Source organism: Taurulus bubalis, assembly GCF_910589615.1.
Source record: "Taurulus bubalis genome assembly, chromosome: 2".
Classification (NCBI taxonomy): domain Eukaryota; kingdom Metazoa; phylum Chordata; class Actinopteri; order Perciformes; family Cottidae; genus Taurulus; species Taurulus bubalis.
In genome coordinates this window covers 37,182,518-37,203,660 of record NC_136590.1, presented here as the reverse complement: position 1 = coordinate 37,203,660, position 21,143 = coordinate 37,182,518, and the positions used below count along the sequence as shown (strand labels likewise).

The 21,143-nt window shown below is 38.0% G+C and overlaps 2 protein-coding genes across 2 annotated transcripts; both read right to left on the bottom strand.

The window, feature by feature from the left end:
* Positions 1 to 8,961: 8,961 nt before the first annotated feature.
* On the bottom strand, positions 8,962 to 9,888 carry LOC306753979 (odorant receptor 131-2-like; the record flags this gene model as incomplete). The annotated part of the gene is made up of 1 exon (XM_079237892.1): positions 8,962 to 9,888. One exon carries the CDS (start codon positions 9,886 to 9,888, stop codon positions 8,962 to 8,964), a length of 927 nt encoding a protein of 308 aa, XP_079094018.1.
* A 2,407-nt stretch (positions 9,889 to 12,295) lies between these two features.
* On the bottom strand, positions 12,296 to 18,537 carry ppme1 (protein phosphatase methylesterase 1). Its single transcript, XM_079237564.1, has 14 exons — positions 18,352 to 18,537; positions 17,189 to 17,301; positions 16,857 to 16,939; positions 16,635 to 16,692; positions 15,576 to 15,627; positions 14,994 to 15,148; positions 14,743 to 14,833; positions 14,476 to 14,541; positions 14,259 to 14,385; positions 14,037 to 14,166; positions 13,809 to 13,853; positions 13,621 to 13,685; positions 13,339 to 13,406; positions 12,296 to 13,087 (listed from the first exon to the last, which is right to left on the bottom strand). The coding sequence occupies exons 1-14, from the start codon at positions 18,435 to 18,437 to the stop codon at positions 13,084 to 13,086; spliced, it is 1,143 nt and encodes a 380-aa protein (XP_079093690.1). The 5' UTR covers positions 18,438 to 18,537; the 3' UTR covers positions 12,296 to 13,083.
* Positions 18,538 to 21,143: the final 2,606 nt, after the last annotated feature.

Genomic DNA, 21,143 nt, shown 5'->3' with positions numbered 1-21,143 from the left:
ATTTGCATGTTAGTAGGTTAGGGATTAATTACAAGGTTAGTTATTAGGGATTGCAAATAATGAAAAAAGACATTCTGATGCTGTGACAGCTTAACCAATTATAGTGAGACTCATTTGTCAAATTAGAAGAATCAATATAGTAAATTATATCATAAATAATCCAGTCGTAAAATATGATTGACATAGCAAACTTTAACACCTTTAGCCCAGGTAGGGCTGGCTGTAAAGATCTAAAATATAAGCCACATATTAAATTGTGGATACCAAACCTTGATAGCATATTTTTTGCAGAGTAGGAATAATAAGTCATCCTATTGCTCATAGAGAGAAAGAGCAGCCAAAATCATTGCAACAGTGAGTGGGGAGATGTTCAGCTGATGATACACTATTCCTGTATTTATGTGCCATTTAGGGCTGTGCATGAGTTTCAATTTACACTAAAATACACATACCCCCACTTTTTCTTGCTTGCTAGCTATATATATATATATTTTTTTTTTTTTTTCATGTAGCAAAATGGAACTACAAGCAGAATTTTCTTGCGCAACCCTGGTGTATAAGGACATACAAATAGGACATTTCCTCATATGTGCTTCCAATAGAAGTGATGGGGACCAAATCCTAATATGAGAGTTCAGCAGCCGGTGTTAGTCAAATCAAGAGGGTATCAAAGTTGCAGTTAATTTTAATGCATAATTACCTGTGTTTCACAGTGTTACTGGCCAATGTCATGGTGTCACAGAGAAACACAAAGAGGGTTACTTTGCCCGGCAGCTGGCTTCTCGTGACACCATGAGATCACAGTAGTCGCGGGATCACAAATTACCCCCCTCAAAAAAAATCCAAGTCATGTGTTTGTGTTCGGTAAGACACAGCACAGAGCGGGGACTAGTTGTTCAAAACAACAATGTCGGCCCCCGAAGGGGTTAGCATACCCACTGAAATAGCATCAGTTATATCAGAACTTCACTGAAAGAAGATTAAAGAACAGCACTGAAGGCTTTTCCCAGTTTTGCTCTTCTCCTGACACACTTCAGTAAGAGTTTGATTGACAGATGATTCATTCAATCACCTGTCAAAGTGCCATTTTTTTTCCCATGAAGGTTTCTGGGAGTTCTTAGGTTGCTTGCTGAGCTGTGCTGGCTGCCATGTGAGGCCAGTCTGTCAAAACCAAACTAAGACAAGGACCAATGAGAATCTAGTTTAAATGATTACTCAATTGTTGGAATAAGCCCTCAGTTAAACAGCCATGCTAAAATATATGGAGGCTTTCCTTCTTGAAGTTTAGTCCCAAGCCAATGTTTGATATTGTTCAGTTGATGAAGAATATTAGCATGTCCGCCCAAACGGAGTATCCTCCTTGCAAATGATTAAGTAAGGAGGCATAGCACAAAAAAAAAAAAAAACATTTAAATAAACTGGCACTTCACCACATGCTCCATCACAAGGTAGTTTTAAAAGGCGGGCCTTAAAACAAAATGTATTGGGAAAATATGCATCTTATAAACACCAAGTGAAATAGGGACACAGTAAAGACTCTTTTGAAAGAAACTTTTGAATTAAAGTATAATACATGCTTTTCCCCTATGACTTAACAAAAAATGAAATGGTTTGTATTTACACGCACCTAAACCCATACGGCAGCGACTGTACGATATATTGTGAGCCTTTGCCTTAAGTAGTTAACCTATTTGACCACTTAGGCATTCGTCATGATAAGGCTAGATGGCAAAAAAAAACAGCAGAGTAAGAGGAAAGAAGGCAGCATTTTCCTGTACTGAATATGTAATGGAAGAGGTATAGCGACCGTATTAAATTTTTATTGTGACATGACGACAACCTTACATAAGCCTGCCCTCGTTTTCTCCAACTCTGAATAAAAAAGTGATGAGAATAAGGGCAAAGTCTATCTGATCTTATACACAGCCTATTTTGACAAAGCAATATGAATGTTTTCCCTCTTCTTGTGTTTTCAGAGACAAAGAAAAGAAATGATGTTCTTCAAAGAGAGCAGCTGCTGTAGATAAGTTTTGGTTTGCAAATGCAACACAATGCGTCTCATTCACTCTCACAACACACACACAGATTATAGATATCCTGACATCAAGGACACATTGCTCCATGGGGACACCCTGGCGCTCGTTCTCACTTTAGTCAATATTACCTTCACCTACACCACTTATGTGGCAGCAAGTGTATTAATATGTGTGTATCTTGCCAGAGGGCAGTGGGTTTTGTTAAAAGTGGAAATATGAACATAAATGGAGATGGTGGAAGAGGCAGAGCCAGCTGTGCAAAGCAGGGCAACAAGGGTCTAATGCTAGTTTAACAGCATGGCTTATCAGACTTTGAAATCAACTTTTTTCACACATTTTCTCAAACTGACTTGATCAAGCTGCACAAATGCACAGTGGTAAAGCGATACACATTTCTAGCCGACTGCAAAGGGGAGTAACGCAAAAGTGTAGGAACACTAATTATTTCTACGACATGAAAAAGGGAAAATCAGCAGTATGGCGTCTTCTAATGTCACAAAATTCCACCAAACACCTGAAACTCTAATTATTTTATTATTATTTTTTAACTCCCAAAATGTCCAAATTAAATTGCTTTTCAAGTATTTAATGAAAGAGTCTTAAAGATGTTTGTGAGGCCTAAAATCTGCATTTTTCACTGCACAGTCCAGTTGCCCAAGTTCAAGGAAAGACCACTACAACATAAAACAGTGCAACTAGCTTGGCATAAGCAATATAGTCACTTATTTCTCATTAGCCAGTAGTGAGAGTTACCTCTCTAGACAGTGATTTTTCAATGCAGTTTGTGGTGGGGTTACATTTAGTTGCATACATTGATGTTCTAGTCAACATTTTAGTGGCCCTTTTCTTACCTTAAAATAAAAGACAAATATGTCAAGATAAACCGTGTGGGGACAGACAAATGTCATCGTAGCCGCCTGCAATGGCAGGACACTGAACTATTGAGTGTCCTCTGAGCACAGCAAAGTTTTAATTTGGTCTGTATTTTTATTTTTTTTCCCCCCATTTCATGTTTTTTTTTGTTCAGGAAGTCTTCCGGCTGGTTTAATGCATCACACTGGTTAACATCAAACCACTTTTTGTGGAGGAAGGGTAGTTGGTATAAAAAGCTGCCTGAGGGTAATACATCCTAACACATTGCCACATTCAGCCATACATGTTCCATTGGTTTCTGGAGTTGGAGCTTAACTGTTGTCCCCTTGCTTTTTGAGTTTCTACAGCAGCACTGTGCGAACAAAGTTGGCGTGTTTCAGGGTTGAGTTAGTAAATTGTTCAGCCCTTAATTAAACCATAATGAGCTGCACTGCATGTACATGGTGGCTGACCCTCATCCTCAGTCTGGGAGGTGCTGACATTCAGCATTGTCTTCTCAAATGACACTAATGTCAGTTCATCAACATTTTGCAAAAGCAGCTGGCGTGACACATACCATAGCACCAATGTTACGTTAATAGCAAATGTTTCTGAAGTTAATATGGCTGCCAGTGAATCCGCAATGACCCAAGTGTAGGTTGGGAAACGGAGTAGATCAATTAATACCATTGCCTGTGTTCCTCGGTGGTTTATATGGTCGCACCATCATCCGCGGCGGTGGCTGCGGGCTAGCTGAACAAGTAACCAACTTCCCTGCGGTTACAATAGGCACCTGCTCAACTTGCTCCACGGGCAACTTAAAAATGACCCGCACGTGAAACGCACGGTCCACGCTCGTTTAGCCGACTCGTTCGCCGAGATTTCTGCACGATGCACGAGACATTCGGCTCTTTCACAAAACTTCTGTGTAACGTTTAGAGGACAAGTAGAACTACCGTATACAATTCCCGACTCACCTGTGATACTGCATAAAAGGTGAAATAACGCGACCTTGCCCTGCTGTCCGAGGTAACTCCGCTGATGAGACGGTAACATTTTTCACAAACAGTGCCGTCTCTGCTCCAGGACCCAGGCGTCGGCTGCATGCCAATTTAACGGTGTGTTGAACAGTGGAACCTCCTCAGCAACAACTCCGAACGGCAAGTGGACTGTACCATGTACTCAGCACGGAGCGGGGGGGCCGGGAGCTCACCTGACAACGAGAAGGAACCGCTCATTTGTCGAGATCCTACAGCAACACCCCCCCCCCCTGGAGGAATGATCCATTAGAATACACATTACGTCACCTCTGTTGATAACCGACATACATTGATTGCTCAAATCACTTTATTCTTCTCCGTCTTTGACAGTAACTCACTGAAAATACATCACGGCTGCATCACTTTACCGATGTCATAAAGTCGATCTGTTTTGTTTGTTTCTCTGTCTGTCAGTCAGCAGTAGCTCATGACATTATTGAACAGATTCCAATTAAATAAGGTGCAAACTTAGACCACTTAATCAAGACGAACAATTTAGTTTGAGCAAATGCAATTTAAAAAGCAACGTTTTCTTTTAAGAACTATTGCACTTTGAAGTTAGAAAAAGCTTTTTGATTGACTAATTGGTGGTCCAACCCATTGACATCGTCCAACCATGAGTGTAGTATGGTATGTAGATTTTTTTTCATTTAGAATTCATGTTTTTCACCACTTCAACAATTTTCATCCAGCCTTCTCAAAATACATTTTGGGTGTTCCGTACCATTTTCCTGTAACACAGAAACAAGTACCCAGCATTCTTACGCATTATGCATAAGAAACCATAATTAGATCAAATAGGCCCCTTATCAACTCTGAGTGATCTTTCGAATATTTATAGCATTTTGCCTACAGGTGGTGCTTTAGCAACAAACATCAATGGAAGATGTCTCTCATTGATGTTTGCTGCGTCCCATTCAGTTTTGCTAGTTGCAGGCCCTGGTGCATTGATGGTTCACTATGGCCTCCTGGGACACTATGAACTCAGCCATTGTTTATGTTTTTACTTCCACCGGTGTTTGTCCTTCTTAGACAAGTCAAAATGTCCGCAGTCAAAAGGTCTGCCAGTAGTTCCGAGTTTTTTTTAATTTTATGTGCATATGATAAATAAAACAAAATTACTAAAAATACAATATCATAAGAAGATGATGAATGTCCGACCTATCCTATCACTCATTTCTCCATATATGGTATAGTGTTTTACTTAATTCTCTCCCTGGACTTGATTTGTGACAATTAAAGGCAGATGAGAATTGAAACAATTTCTCTTGATGATCAGTCATGGCTGCATAGGTATGTCACATGCTGACATGTGTAGTTGCTGCTCATTTAATCAGTCAACAAGTTAATCTTTGCAAGGTAATGTGTGGGTGTGGGTGGGAGGGCAGCTCCTCCTTCTGCTGACAGAAAGCTAACCAGGTCAGTGCTTTAATTTGAGTTTCAGTGCTGTCTTCTGAAAAGCCACAAGGGATACAATTACTCTCCCACCATCCCATTCATCTGCAACTCTATAGTGCAAACGTATGTGTGTGCGAGTGTGCAGGCGAGCATGTTTTTTTTTATCTATCTTGAAGTGGGTGAAATGAGTGCATTGAATATTCCCATTGTTCTTAAGTTCAGTCAGAATATTTTGCCTTGAGTGCAATGCATCAACATGAAAGCTATATGTTGCTGTGGCAAAGAATGGAGAGAGAGAGAGAGAGAGAGAGAGAGAGAGAGAGAGAGAGAGAGACTAAAAGACTGTCTAATTCAATTTAGGAGTTTCTTCTGAAATCACAGCCATATTACAACTTGTTCATTCTAAAGTTTCCCACTGACGTTTCCACAGCCCCTCCTTTGGGAGCAGTGGACTTTTCCATTTGACATGATTTAGCTGATGATGACCCACACTTTTATATTATTTGCTCTTGTTTCATATTTCCTTTTTCTTTCTCCAGCAGCTTGTTTTTTTAAATTGGACTTCAATTTCTCTCTAAAATTGCTAGATCTTGCCAAATCAACAAACACAGTCAAATGCTCTGTAACCATTAGGGGTTTAAGTCATGAATTTAGGGAAATGGGCAAAACAACAGGAACACTTCTGCAATCATTGCATTCATTTAACAATTGCATAGGCTATGGTGTGATTGTGCAGGGATGCATTAAATTGAAGTGTACAAGTCAATCACCTTTATGTGTATATATCAAAGGAATAGAGCAGAAAAAAGGAAACTGACTTCACTGAGTTCTTCTCTGATACACTCTCAAGAAAACACCCCATTCTTGACACAAGCAATGCTTCTTTAACTATACTTTATTTTGCAGGCTGCTGCACTAGTTTGCATGATGTTGTTTATGGATTCTCTGTAATTGACTCGAATCCACTGTGAAAAGTTTCCACAAACTCTTAAAAAAGCCGGTTTTGTCATTAGTTTGGAGAACGTTTTTTATAATACAATTGTTTTTTTGTTTACATGTAGCCCAAAAGTACACAATAGACATTGCTGAAAATAGGTTGTTGAAATAATTCTTTGGGCTTTGCCTTTAGATCATATCTCAGTTATTTAGCAAAGACACACTTTCTGGTACCACAGTATGGAAACACCACAAGTGGGTAGAGTGACCTGCGTGTGACTAAAAGTAAAAATAGAGGCTGTGTTAATTAAACTAGCCTTTGTGAAACCAAAGCCACAGAATCCACTTTCTCGGTTGAAGATATGAAGAATTTTGTGATCATGATAACAACCTTTCTCTTCTGCTCTTGTAAACTAAAGCTGCTCTCCGTCACCAGGTATTTTCTCTCTCTGGAATGTTTTTCAACCCTTCAAGTGCTCTTTCACGAAGGCGAGAGAGGTATTGAGGGGGCTTCAGGATTGTTGCGGAGTAAAGATCGGTTAAATTAGTCCACCTCCCGCCCAGACACTTCTTTTATTCTATGGGTCAGCACCTCCCTCCTTGTTTGCACACATAAATTGGTCTCTCTCTGCTTTCTGTCTATCCTTTCTCCTATACAAGCATCCATCTAGACTGTGAGAAAGAGGAGGGGACAGGAATTTCAGCAATAATATCGCAAGTTGGCCGACTGAACGTCCCTATTTTTCCGAGTTCTCTGGTGCCATATACTTACATATTAAAGACTAAAGTAAAAGGCTGCAGTTAAAGCCCCAGTTTGCTGTTGAACTATTTACAAACCAAAAGTGACATCTGCTGGTTGAATTAGTGAACTCTTTACATGCACATTCAGACTTCATGTCATGCTTTTAAGATTTCAAGAAACGTATCTGGTGTCAATGTTTTGTACAAGCTGAAACATGTGGAATATTGTTATCCAATTCAATTCAATTCAGTTTATTTTGTATAGCCAAAAATCACAAATTACAAATTGGCCTCAGAGGGCTCTACAGTACACATACGACATCCCTGTCCCGGGACCTCACATCGGACCAGGAAAACACCCACCAAAAACAGAAAAAAAAATATTTTTATATAGAATCCAAAGCTTAGGAAATTGTTGTGGCAAATAAAGATGGATAGACAGGATTCAGATTTCTGGCAACCAGCAGGGAGCTGTTTATTATTTGCTTAAGAATACAATTGTTTACACAATAAGTTCAACATTTCCTCCAGAGCACACTGCATAAGTCTGAATTATATACCTCCCTTCACGTGACCTTTACACCAATCAGAATTTAGCAAGTCAAGCTTGTTCTTGACCGATCATTTAATGTCATTGACAAGTCATATCATGTTCGTTCTGGCTGACATTCATTTAGATTCTAGCTCATTATTTTACCGGCTGTGTGCAAATCTCATAAGCTCACATACACTTTTTCTTCAACATAATGTGTTGTGTTCCAGTGATATTTTTAATTGAAAATACTTATCCAAACTGATATTAATAGAAAAAAACATTTGGTCTTTTCATCAATCAAAAATAATAACTATAAAAGAGATAGATTATAATAATGAAGTGTGTCCTTTTATGTTTGATGACAACAACATACTTTATAATGTTTTTCATAGAATTTCCATCATAGATGATGAATGCATGATTAAATGACTCAAGGTTTGCTTTGCAAGGTTTGCTTTAATGAATGATTAATAAACATCAACCAATTATTGATTTGAATGATAGATTTTTTTAGCTTTTCACTACAAAGTTTTGGTTCTAAAATGTCAATGAAACAACCTTTAAAGGAAGTTCTGAGACACACATTTTGTTATATTTTCCCATAGTGCTATCACTGATACAAAAACATGGATGGATTATTCATTTCATTTTGTATGTGTTCATGTTATATATACACATATATTTATATTTATATATATATGTATATATATATACATATATATATATGTATATATATATATACATATATATATATGTATATATATATATATATATATATATATATATATATATATATATATATATATATATATATATACAGTATATATAAACGTGTGTCTCCTTACATGATTTGGTCAACATTTTTGGAAGTTATTTACTTAAATAAATGTATTTATATATAAGCATAACATGTACATTAAGTCGTGGAGGGGGACTATGAATCTTATCTTTATTTAACACAACAGCGTGTTGTCAGAGTGTGTACACATGTGATTAATGTGTTTTATTAATACAAGTTTCACTCGAAAGGGAGTATTGATTGTGAAATTGACTTGTATGCAACATGTAATGTCTCTTGATGAGAAGAAGTGATTGAAAAGCTGCTGCACTTCGTTTCTTTGTAATCAATACATTTCCAGTGCATCCTTCCACCACAAAAATACATACGGTTCATAGACATGATTTTAGACTTTACATCTTTTTGAGAAATGAATTGCTATATATTGCAGTATGTCTAAACTTATAGTTCTTACATCCGTTTAGAGAGAAAGATTTTAACCCCGCTAGTCTGAATCTGACCAGATACAATTTATCATACACTTTGTCAATCAATCAAAGAAACAAACTTGCTTACGACAAATATAATTTTCCATTTATATGCAACACAAAACAAAAAATCACAACACAATTACTGTAATTGAAATCAAGACCTTGGAAATATCTTGACAGGGATTTTGATGCCAAAAGTGAAATAGTATAGGAAGACATGTCTGAAGGCGCGATCTCTGAGGCCATATATGAGTGGGCTCAGACACTTCGGGAAAATGATAAGACCTAAAAAGAGAATGTACTGAATGTGAATGGCCGAAGCCGGATTCATGTTCCACAGGCTGATGGAGTTGATCATACTAAAGAGAGTGGAGGTGAGACACAGACATACCTGGATCAGATGCAACAGCATTGTTTTATGGGGCTTACTGGAGTTACGGACGGTGGAAGAGGCTGACTTCACAGTAATCATGACAGCAATGTATGTGTAGATGCTGACCATGCACACTAATACAAAACATGCAATGGTGAAGCCATTGTTTATAGTTGAATACATTTGCAGCTGGAAGACGTGTTTGTGGCAGATCCTTAGCACAGTGAAGCCTGTATCCCCCAGACTGATAAATAGGAAGAGCAGCATGTACAAGTCTAAAGAGGCAACTGTCCACATAACAACAATGGACACTCTTGTCACCTTGGTGGTGACAATATTGGCATGCCTCAGTGGAAAACAAATGGCAACATACCTCTCCAAAGACATTACGGCGAGGTTGAGGGGAGATATTTTAACAGTGATGTGTGCGAACACTGTGATAATAATACAAAGGAAGCTAATCATTCTGATCTTGGTCACGGCAAAGATGTACAGCAACATTGTGAAAATAAGCTGCAGAGAGTCAGCGAGGAGCAAATGACCAAACAGAATATAGCGGGTAGACTCCAGGAGGAGAGGCTTGCTCAGCAAGGCAAACAGCATGACGGTGTTTACATACAGAAAGAGAAGACATGGCAGCATAGACAGAAGAGCTTTGAATGGTGTCGGAGACAGCATGACCTGGGTAACTTCTGTTGTGTTATTCATGACCACAGCTTCATGCAGCGTCTGGAAAGGCACGGCACATAATCACATAGTCACATAGTCACATCCCACGGATCCTTGATCAACATAAGAAGAATCTTAAATCCTGTTCAGATTGATTGTGTCAAATGATATCTTAAATAAGCATGTTGGCCTGAAACGAAAGCCACAATTTCAGTCAGTAAAAATATAGACAGCCTCACAATAAATAAAAACATTTCAGAAATGCATATAACCGTATGAAGTTGACAAACAGATCGAGACACAATACTCACTTATTACGGATTTGCACTTCATTTGACTTTCATTTGTCTGTGGAACAAATCTGAAGAATGAATCAACCTCCATTACATCATGTCGTTTTTATAATGATAATAATGATGTCATGACATCATCAACTGTGTCAGTTTAACCAATCAAAGCTCTGCTTTGGTCATGTTTTTTTTTAAGGAGTTTGAAAAGTTGTGAAAAACTGCAGTTTGGCAAAATCCATAGATATTCAACCAGGGGTTTCTAAATAGACATTTGTGACTACCTACAAAAAAATATTATAAAACATTATTTTGAATTTATACTATTTCAACCGCAGTATCATCAGCCTGTCTATTGAAATGTGTGTACTTCAACAGTGAACACTAAATGAGTCACAGAAATAACACAAATCCAAACCAAACAAATCAAATAACAAAGTGATGCCAGATTGTGGTATTGAAAGATATATGTATAAACATAATACAAGGACTAGAACATGTAGTGTATGATATGTAGTCATACATGTGTATAGACACAATGAAACACACATATGCACCCACCAATTGCATGACAAGCAATACAATACCTTTCATACTGACGCAACACCTTCAGCATCCTGATGAAGGTTAAGTTGGATATATCAGTCTGCAAAAATATTTGTAAACTGTTTATATGATGAAAATGTGTCGATGAGATGTGAAATTCAGTTGGCCTGTAGGTAGTGCCTAAAACCTAAACCAAAATGGATTTAGGTCTAAACACTACATATAGTGGCGCTAGATGAATTCAGGGTATCACCAAAATTATTAGGTTTCATCCTCTGGTTGTGTCACATTTCATTGTGCGTTGTCCCAAAGTGCTCACTGTTCCCGGGTCTTCTTTAATTACTAGAACACATTTGATGATACGCTCTTGTCTGTTATAGTACAAGCACCTCTTATCTGTTATAGTACAAGCACCTCTTATCACTTCCTTGTCATGTGTGTATTTCAGTTCCACAGCAAAGTGGACATTTCCATTTTTACGAGGCTAGAGTTGTGTGATTGACACATTGAAGTTCAGTTTAATTGTGACGTTTCTTTATTGCAGATTGTTGTCATTTTGTCTGTTTTTTAGACCCAGCAACTAATTGCAACAGTGATTCTGTGTATCTGGCCCCATAAACACACAATATAGCAACGTAACAAAAATGTAGTATTTATTGCTATTAAGGAAGAAAATACAGAATTTGATTGTTGACATTGTGACATCACTGTACATAATTATTTAAAGGGTTTATCTTGTCCGACCACTTGTACATTCTGCACTTTTCTGCTTTAATTTTATCCCCATACATGCTTTTAAGACCTTTCTGAAAATGTTTATTGTACAGAATATTATTTGTGAGGCCCTGAATCATGCTACCAAAAAACTTCTGTTCAGAACAACATGCCAGCTTTGTTTACAGACTCACAACTCATAATGATCTCAGTGACTGTAAGTCTTTGGAGGACAATCATTAATAATTCAAATATTTATGTTGCACATAATTGCAATACATCTGTGTGTGTTTATCCATGGAGGGGCAATTAAGACCTGCCTTTCAGTCCCTGGAGTGAATCAGGCACAATGAAGAAAAACATGTCACCTTCTTAGTAAACTTTAAAAAACTATTTTTCCACTTGTGTTTCAGCTGCATTCTGACATTTTGTTCACCAACTGCAGGAGAACAAGTCTTACTTTCCCTATTTAGGGTGTGTGGAGAAATACATCCTTTATACAAACTGCAGGTTGCTAATGTTGTTTAAAGTCTTGAGAAAATCAATACAACATATTGTATTTAGTTAAGGAACTCAAAAAGTAAACACCAATAAGGGCACTCTGCTGTGCAGCATTATTCTTTAAAACACTCATGGTTATTAAATGTTCATTTATACATTCCTTCATCATATAAAGCATATTCATAAAATAATGTTAATATTTCCTATTAAAAAGGCAAACTTACTAATACAATTTGAACACTGACACATTATATTTCTGATTATTGTGTAGCACAAGAGCCTTTCCTTAATCTGGCAAATTGTTTGCGACCTCCAGGCCAAAGTCACTGATGCAGAACCAAAAGCAGTCAGTCTGATCATGTGGAAACTGTTCAATGAAGAGGAATTCAAATGGAGACTGAATTTTATTGAAAAATATTTTATGCAAAACAAACACCATAAAGCAATAAAGACTAAAGGTCGAGTAGATCTTCCCTGATTGCCAAAATCAAACTCTGGTTTTGGCTACGACTGATTTTCAAGTATTACTTCAAATACATGCTGCCTTCTAAACAGCAACGAGTGGAAACTGTGCTTTATCTTTCAACACATTAAAACATGTCTAATGTAGAGTCTGATTTGAGAGTTTAAATGTGCGTTATAATATGTGGGTGCACATGTGTATTACAGCATACACAAGTGTAGGGAGATGATGGAAAAATAGAATAAATACTCATAATTGAGTTCACCATGTGTTGATCACTTATAAACAACAATTCATTCACCTGGCTGTATGTCATTTTAAATAAACTACCACATTTAAAATGATCACAATGTCGTTTTATTACATTTACCAAATATACAAGCATGGGTGACATTTTAGCCGCATTGATCTTAAATCATTGTTTTAATTCAAACATTACAAACACATTAAGAATGATGCAATCACTCAAAATAACACTTTACACAAGGAGCGCATTACTTAAAAAATATATATTGTAAAGGAAAAATCAAATCCCAGTGTTTTGAAATAGAAATAAGGCAAAGCTCAAAAGGCAAATTATCTACATTACAAAAGCAACATAATAATAATAATAATAATAATAATAATAATAATATGCTCACTATGAAATTGTACAAGAATGTGGATGAATCTTGAAATATTTCCTCTATGGATGCTGGCTAAATATAGACTGAAAACTGGAAATTAGCTGTGGAGAGAGTATTACAAAATGATTAGACAAAATAATATGGGTTATATTATATAGTACATATAGTGTATGGTATTACTTCCACATTGCATCCCTATGTTTTGTAAATGTCTGTTAAACTGACAGTTCAACCAACAATTACATTTTCGCTATATTTGTTCCAACATTTCAGTCTCTGACGATTCTACATACAAAGTTTAAAATTGTTATCATAATGTTACATATAATCAGTTTGGTAGAAGTTTACTTACCACAGGTATCCTTCCTTAAAGTCAGTGAATTTGTGCCGGACCATAAATGTTGCTAGAGCATCTGCTACCTAGCAACAGATGACAGAGGACGATGTTACAAAATTGCTAGAAGCTGAATCTGGATCAAACAGGGAGAGCTGAACATACACACAAAAACGTGTAAACTGAATCAAGAAGTGACACTAAAAACATCTATCAAAGTGTGCATGAGGTCCGGCATACCAACAAACATACAGTAGTTCAGAAAGAGTCATAGGACATGTTCAGGCAAACAATCCTTACTTTATCAGGTGCGTCCTCATGGACAGCATGACCGCACTGAGGGAGGACCTGCATCTGAAACTTCCCTGAAGATAAACAGTGAGATTGTGGATACATGTGAGTTGTGTCTATTCTACTGTGCGACAACAATCAAACGCAGAGGAGAACAAATAGAAAGTCAGCAGAAACTCTTGATTTGTGCTTCTTACCTTGCATCTGTCCAATAGTAAGGTCTTTGTCAAGCCGGTCCACTCCTGTACAATGGATTAAGTCAGGGGTGAAATTGTGCAGTGAATGGCAAAATTGCTGGGAAGAAGAATCATTTGTATTCATCCAAACTAGTGTGACCGCCAAGAAATTCCATCTGAACAAACACTTTTTTTTTTGTATTTGGAGTACCAGCTAATAATGTAGTGAGAAACCATGAGAGATCTCACCTGCGAGCAGAAGCAGTTTTGGCACAGGGCAGGTGAGAAAGAGAGCAGACAGGCCTCTGAACCAGCCCTCCCAATATTTTTCTGTCTTTGACAACTCTACTCGCCAGGTGAAGATACTTTCCTTTTTTACCTGTATGGAAGGAATCAACCCTTCAGGTACGTTCCAACCTCACAACCACATGCATGTTACAGAAGAAAGACAAATTGTTAGAGAGACAAAACCTCTTGGTCGTCCTCCTTCATCCTTTTCTTGTTGGACTCTTCCTCCACCTCTTCATCCTCTTCCTCTTCTATTATACCGGCAATGCTGTTAGACACAGCTGGACTACGGCTGGTGGATTCCTCACATCTGTGAATATCAGAAGAGACCAAATGAACATTTAAGTACATAGAACTTATAAAAACCATTGCCTACAAATGGACGACAGGGTAGACATACTTCTTCACCTGGCCTCCCATTGACACTCGGGCCGACTCCATGTTTCGGATCTGGCCACTCTTCACACTGAAAGCAAAAGGAGAAGACATTTTTCAGACACTTATTAAACTATTACTATTAAAATGAAACAAGCTAGATGCCATGCCAACTTAAATCTAAATTCCAAGAATGGAGGCAATTCAAACTGGACAATCAAAAGACGTCCTCTCCAAGCCGACGGTTGGCCAACACAGTGAAATGCTTTCAAAAAGACTTTTTCGTGATTACCTCCACTCAATGGCATTCTCTAGAGATTTAAATGTCTTTGGGCGACTTCTGAGGAAATTCTGCATACTGTTCAAAGCATCCATTGCAGTACCTGAGTGCAATTGACAAATTATTGATCATTAATACACCCAGTAATACTATACTGAGCTCTTTTCATATGATTTCATTGTGAACATCCATCGTATAAATCAACTAAGAATCATAAATTGCAAAATATTGATCTATTATACTCTATTCTAGCAAGCACTTACCTTCTACAACGTCAATGACACAGAGGCCAAGCAGGGATGGTATATGATTGGCAGCGGCGGTGTGAACTGCAATGGCCCCACCCATGCTGTGTCCAATAACCATGATCGGTGGTGGGTTCTCGCCATAGAGCACCTCCACCACTTTGCCAATGTCCCTTTTGGAATAAAAAAAAAAAAGGATATTATCTTCAATTTCTATTACGCATCAGTGTTTCTGAGACAACAGTCTAAAACTTTAGTGTATTTAACAATTCATTATTTTATTTCTATTTTTTCATTTTAAAAGCACATTAATCAACCAGTCATTATTCCAAACGTAAACCACCACTAGAACCCAACTAACTCTCAAATCACTTTCTCCCTCCAGGGCTGAACTGTGAAAGCACATTCCCTGCCTTTAGGTGGGAAGCTGTAGACAGCAGAGCTGACCGAGTGCGTGACTCCTGACTGTCCCGTAAATCTGCAGATGATTGCTGCCCCCTCTGGCTTCCCATTATTTTTCTGTGAAGCTTTTTAGAGTGAGTGCATATCTCATCCTCACAAATTCCAGTGTCTGGTTCAACTGCGCCCACAACAACTTACTTGGCCATCGTATCCGCAGAGAGATCATCAGGATTTTTCACTTTGGTGTCGCCTGCAGGTAATGAGAGAATTAAATACATTTCACTATTTGTTCCACCGAAGGAGATGAAATATATATAAAGAGTTTCCACATTCCCCTGCCACGGGTCAATACTTTATTATCAGAAGCGTTCTGGTTTTTGTTTGTATTCTGTGTAATTTTGACTAGTCACGTTGGGGCAGGTTTTAGTTATATACAGGTAAACCGTCCATGGGGAGCCCGAAATAGGCCGAATGGATTGGCCAAAATACAATCTCAGAACCCACCGGCTATCGTCGGACGATGATTTCGCTTTTTATTGGTTTAGATTTAGCTTGTAAACTGGCTGCTTGTGAAACAACCCGGTCGAACGTGTCGTCTCTCAAAGTCTTACATCTCAAGTTGATAATCTGACTGTAAACAATGAGCAAGGCACCGACAAGGAAGTCTTGGCCCGGATATCCGCTTGCTACATTGGACCCCCAGGAATACAGCCTGTTGTCCCCAGAGGCTTATCTGTTGTCATACCGATAGCCGATGGGTTCCAACGTATAAGAATGAACTGCAAAATTATGCAGGGGAAAGGTTGACTTGTAATCATAGGTGGGCAGAGATGTGATCAAGCTACTTTGCAAAAGCACTTTCACTTCTTAATAATTTTTGTTTCTGGAAATGCAATTGGAACACCTGCTACATCACTCTATATCATTGCAATACTAAACACAATTAGAATTTTTTTAACAAACAAATGTAATATTATTAAAGCATGCAAATGATAAGATGAAAGTATCAGAATGCAGTGATCAACCTATTTTATTTAAATCAACAGCTATCATAAATGTGCCCTTATGACTACACTCCAGTAGTATTATACCAGTGAATGACACAGACTCATATGATGTCTATATGTGCAAATACTGTTGCAACACATTATTAAAAAGGGGATTGATAATACTACCGAAACAAACTGACAAATCTCCATCGACACAATAAATAAAATGTCCTTACCAATCTTATCTACTTTGATTACACATATTTACCATGAGCTCGAAGGTCCATAGCCACCACCCTGCAGTTGATCCTGTTAAATATGACAGCCTGCCAAAACACATACGGGAACCATTGAAATCTAATAGTATACGGCAAACATGCTGAAATAACAGAGCAGCTCCATAACTATTCCACATAATGTTGGTTTTAAACATATGATTTATATCAAAAGGTTAAGAGGTTAGAGTTACTGTAATAGTTATGATGCTCACAGTGAACACTGCCCAGGAGAGTGCAGAGTGTCCTCCTCCATGAAGAAGAAGCAGCACAGGACCATGGGCACCGCTGCAGTAAACTCTGAAAATGTTCAAGGTGGTCAAGGAAATCGAAACCAGAGCGGTGCAAGATACAAAATAAGTAGATGCTGCTGAAAAGAGAATAAATATTGATTATAAACTGCTTACCTTCTATATTAAGTTGAAGTTCAATGGCACACTGGTATAAAGAAGTAGCTAAATCTGAAATGACCTAGTTGGTTTTGAATGCTCTGGGTGATTGCCGCACCAAAGTTGCAATAATTCATGCTTATTATTTTGACAAACACAAGCAGCAGTTAAGGATATATCTTTGCCATTTTCATTTTCCACCTCAACATCTTCCATGGTTTCAAAGTACTGACTCCAGGACAGGGGGGAGAAATCTCTCTTTCGTCCAGGTCTGTATGAAAAAAAAAAAAAAAGGAGACGCAAAATGTAAACCAATCCTTTATTGCAGCAGGATTATTAAAGCACCCAGTGCAAAGCATCTTTAAATGTGCATCTTTAAAAAGCACAAACCGGCTCTCTGACACTAGGTTTTTGTTTTTGTTTACATTGTCAAATGCTGCAACATTGAAGAGAAATAATGGCTCATATAGATACAAGATTATGATGAGACCAGGTTATTTAAAAGCCATGCAAGCGATGATTGGAGAAACCACAATTCACTGCTTCATTTATTACTCTTCACCTCAGACTTAAAGCGTCCACACATGTAACTGAGTGTGTCTATTGTTCTGGCTGCTGGCTATTTATTTGACTGGAAAACAGAGACAGAGGACTTTTCTTTGCACACACTCAGGAGAGCTTGGATACAGTTTTATTCACATCACCGTCAAGGTGTGTAAGAGATGGGTACATTTCTGACAAAAGCAAAACCATGCTCACACAACTATTGTAATGTATTGTAATAAAGTCATAAACAAGCCCTTACAAAGGATGTGGAAAGGAAACTGGAGGTGGTTCAAACCCAGCAGCTGGCCCTATTCACAATCACATGTGACTTCACTTATCTTTGAGACTACTTCACCATTTAAGATGAATGTCTTCAGACCGAGGCTTTTCGTGTGTCTTAAATGCTCATTCTTACCCTGACGTATCTAACGCTAAGATACTGTTAGTTAAGATCAATGGATAGTGCCTTATTTAACTTAGATTAACCACATCAACAACAATATAGCTACATATATCGTTTTAATGCGTATGTTGTTTTCCAGATATAGGCTACGGGCTGACTCTCGTTCTATCCGCCGCTGTTGCTCAAATCTCTGGTAGCAGTAGCAGCATTAGCTAGCTAGCTGTGGTTAGCTGATGTTGTCCTTTAATACGCTGTAAAGATACGAGTCCAGCGGAACAGAGAGCTACGGATGTGGTGGTGTCTAGTAATACATAACAACGTTAGGCAGACAGCAGAGATGACAGCATGCTGTTTAGTCGCCAGATAACTCACCCCATTTTCATTTTGGAGCTGGACTGGAAGCCCCCTGCCATCGGAGGTCTGGAGGGTAACAGGTTTAAATGCAACTGTTTCTCCATGTTGTCGAAAGCGGGGTCGGTCTCCGTCAGGAACTGTTTGATGCGGCCTTCCCTCTCTTTCGCAGCATATGATTTGTTTTCCAGAAACCTGCACCGAGGCCAGCTGTCAGCTAAAGCTAGGGTAATGTTTTTCTGACAAGCTAACGGTTAGCGCTCCTCTTCTTCTTCTTCTGCTGCTGCTGGGATTATTTTGGTCGGCCTCTTCTTCTACGATTTCCTTTCTTAGTAGTTTGGCACGGAACTTGTATTACTGCCATCTGTTGACTACGAAATACCCTATAATGCATCGGTGGTTTACAAGATTGTTTTGAAGATTGGGAAAGATTGTATAGTAGAAACAAATGTATCGTGTTAATAATAGTAATAATAATAATAATAATACAAAATAATAATAGTAATGTATTTCAACCAATATTTTATTTTAATTTTATTTTCGGCACATACCCAAATTGACAAATACAATGAAAAAAAAAAGTTTTTCAAAAGATGCTATAATTTCCCCACATTACTATAAAGTTATGAAACTACTACACACAACCAAGAGCACATTTTAAGATAATATGATATCCTGTATCTCACAATAGCCAAATATTGAACACAAGGTGGCACCAGTGCACTCGTTGGACCATATAACTGAGATAATTGACATAAAGGGACACTGTACAGTATGTTCTGTAGCTCTGGAGAAGCTTTGTCAAATCTGAAAAAAAAACAGGTTTTGTCCAACTGATGTAATCAGGGTTAAACATAAATAATAGAGTTTGAAAGATGTGAGTGTTTACCAGGCAGGGAGGGTTTAACGAATGATACTATTGAGTTGCATCATGGCAAATTTTGTTTTTATAGACAGAGCCATATGAAGGGAAAATATCAGGATATTTTGGCCCAGCACTAATTTTGTTTTTGAAAATCACACACAAGTCCATCGACTTTATGGTATTGTACCCTAAACCAACGGAGAACCCTTAGAAGCGCTTATTCATTTGTGAACAAAACAAATGTAAGTGCAGAGGAATGTCTTCCCTGTTGGTGACTTATTGAGGAATATCTAATAATAGTAATATTAATAATAATGGTTAAAAAAAAAAAGCAGCAGGTGTTTCAGTGTGGTTATGATCACACGGAACTGCAGATTTACGAATTCTAAAGTTGCAATTTAAGTCCTGTAATGTGTCATTGTGTCCCATTCAATGGGAGACACTTGAGTGACTTGTTAATTCAGTTACATAAAGAGTATGTTGAGACAGCTGATCGTCTACAGTTGCAGATATGCTAATTTGATTGTGAGAGGCACAAGCGAGGACACAAAGAGGTGAAGGGGAATAATCTAAACATGGGGACAAAGATGCTTTCATCGATTATTAGGAGGACTCAGGTGATAAGCCTTTCCATTGATCGGCACCGACACAATGCAGAAGCAGGGCAATGGTCACGACTTTGAGGTTACATCCTCTCAGCTGGGTGTCAGTCAAAAGCTATTTGGGATAACACAATCCTCCCATATACAGTATAAGAGTGCATGAACCATATGTGGAGCGTGTGGCCCATACTGTTCCCCATACTGTTCCTCATGGACCACATTCAGATGGCAGATCATGTGTGTTCTCTGATGGTAAAAACATTTCATGGACAGGTGCTTGAAAGCCCTTTGACTTTGACTTCAGCCATGGTTGTTATCAGTTGGACAAAAATAGGGGGTGATGCCATATGTGTCCTTTTTTTTTAAAATTTGGGTGAGAGTTTTTTTATTTGATTAGATCAACATGTTTATAATGAAGCAAATCAAAAGTATGCGTTGGTACAACATACTATTTATTTCCTGATAGCTTACTGGTAACCAACCGTGGCCTATACACATTCTACCCTGACAGACTAGATGTGTATCAAGCCCTGTTACCTATCATCCTGGTTGTTAGGCTGGATTAGTTGTTTTGATTACTAAACAGAAGGCAATTACATCTGAATAGTTTTATAATCAGCAGAATATCTTGAAACCTTCAAGGTTGGAATGTATTGAATAACCTGGGAGCCACAATGGGCAGGTCCTTTGTCTGTTTTTTCTAGCTTTTAGATGAACAATGCTAGTAAAATCTACATATGAACATTTAGCAAATAGCTGCGTTGTGTCTTGTGCTGCCATGTGTTGTCTCATCTCTTCACATGTGCTGTGAAATACTGCATGTCAAAATTAATTCCAAAAGCTTTTGATGAAGTTGATTGAAAACCCTGAAAGCATACAGACAAATGAACGGGATTTGGCACTAAGCAAGTAATAATGATACACAACTAATTAGGATTAAAAGTAACAATTTAACTCAAAGACATGAATTGACAGTCTTGCTGATTCAGGTTCTTTCCTTCAGCCCCTAATTCCTAATTAGTAGAAATAAAGATAAGACAGAAGTTGAATCTGTGAATAAGGAAAACAAGCCATATCACCCACCACTAACCTTGCAGTGATGCAGCGGCTGACTTTATTTATAGTGTAATGGTCTTTATTTATAGTGTAATGGAGATTAGCTGTTTCACAGCACTGTTTCAAAGTTCGTGGTATTTAAAGTGCAGGCGAACAGAGTGGTCACGGGAGTCTGCCTGCTCAGTTTAATTTTTAGAGACTGTAGGCGAGGTCACTGTAAACTGGTTGAAACCGGACTAGCAACTTGTTTACTGGTCTGACAGGACTGCTTAAAGGTTATGTTCTTGGGA

Bases quoted from the DNA above. Each gene is read 5' to 3' on its own strand.
- ppme1 (XM_079237564.1), bottom strand. From the start codon at position 18,437: ATGGAGAAACAGTTGCATTTAAACCTGTTACCCTCCAGACCTCCGATG. The intron at 16,940-17,188 runs GTGTTTGTCAAA...ACATTTTCAGAG, and splicing joins TATATCCTTAACTGCTGCTT to TTTACTGCAGCGGTGCCCAT. The intron at 13,686-13,808 runs GTAAGAAGCACA...GTTTATCTTCAG, and splicing joins TACTATTGGACAGATGCAAG to GGAAGTTTCAGATGCAGGTC.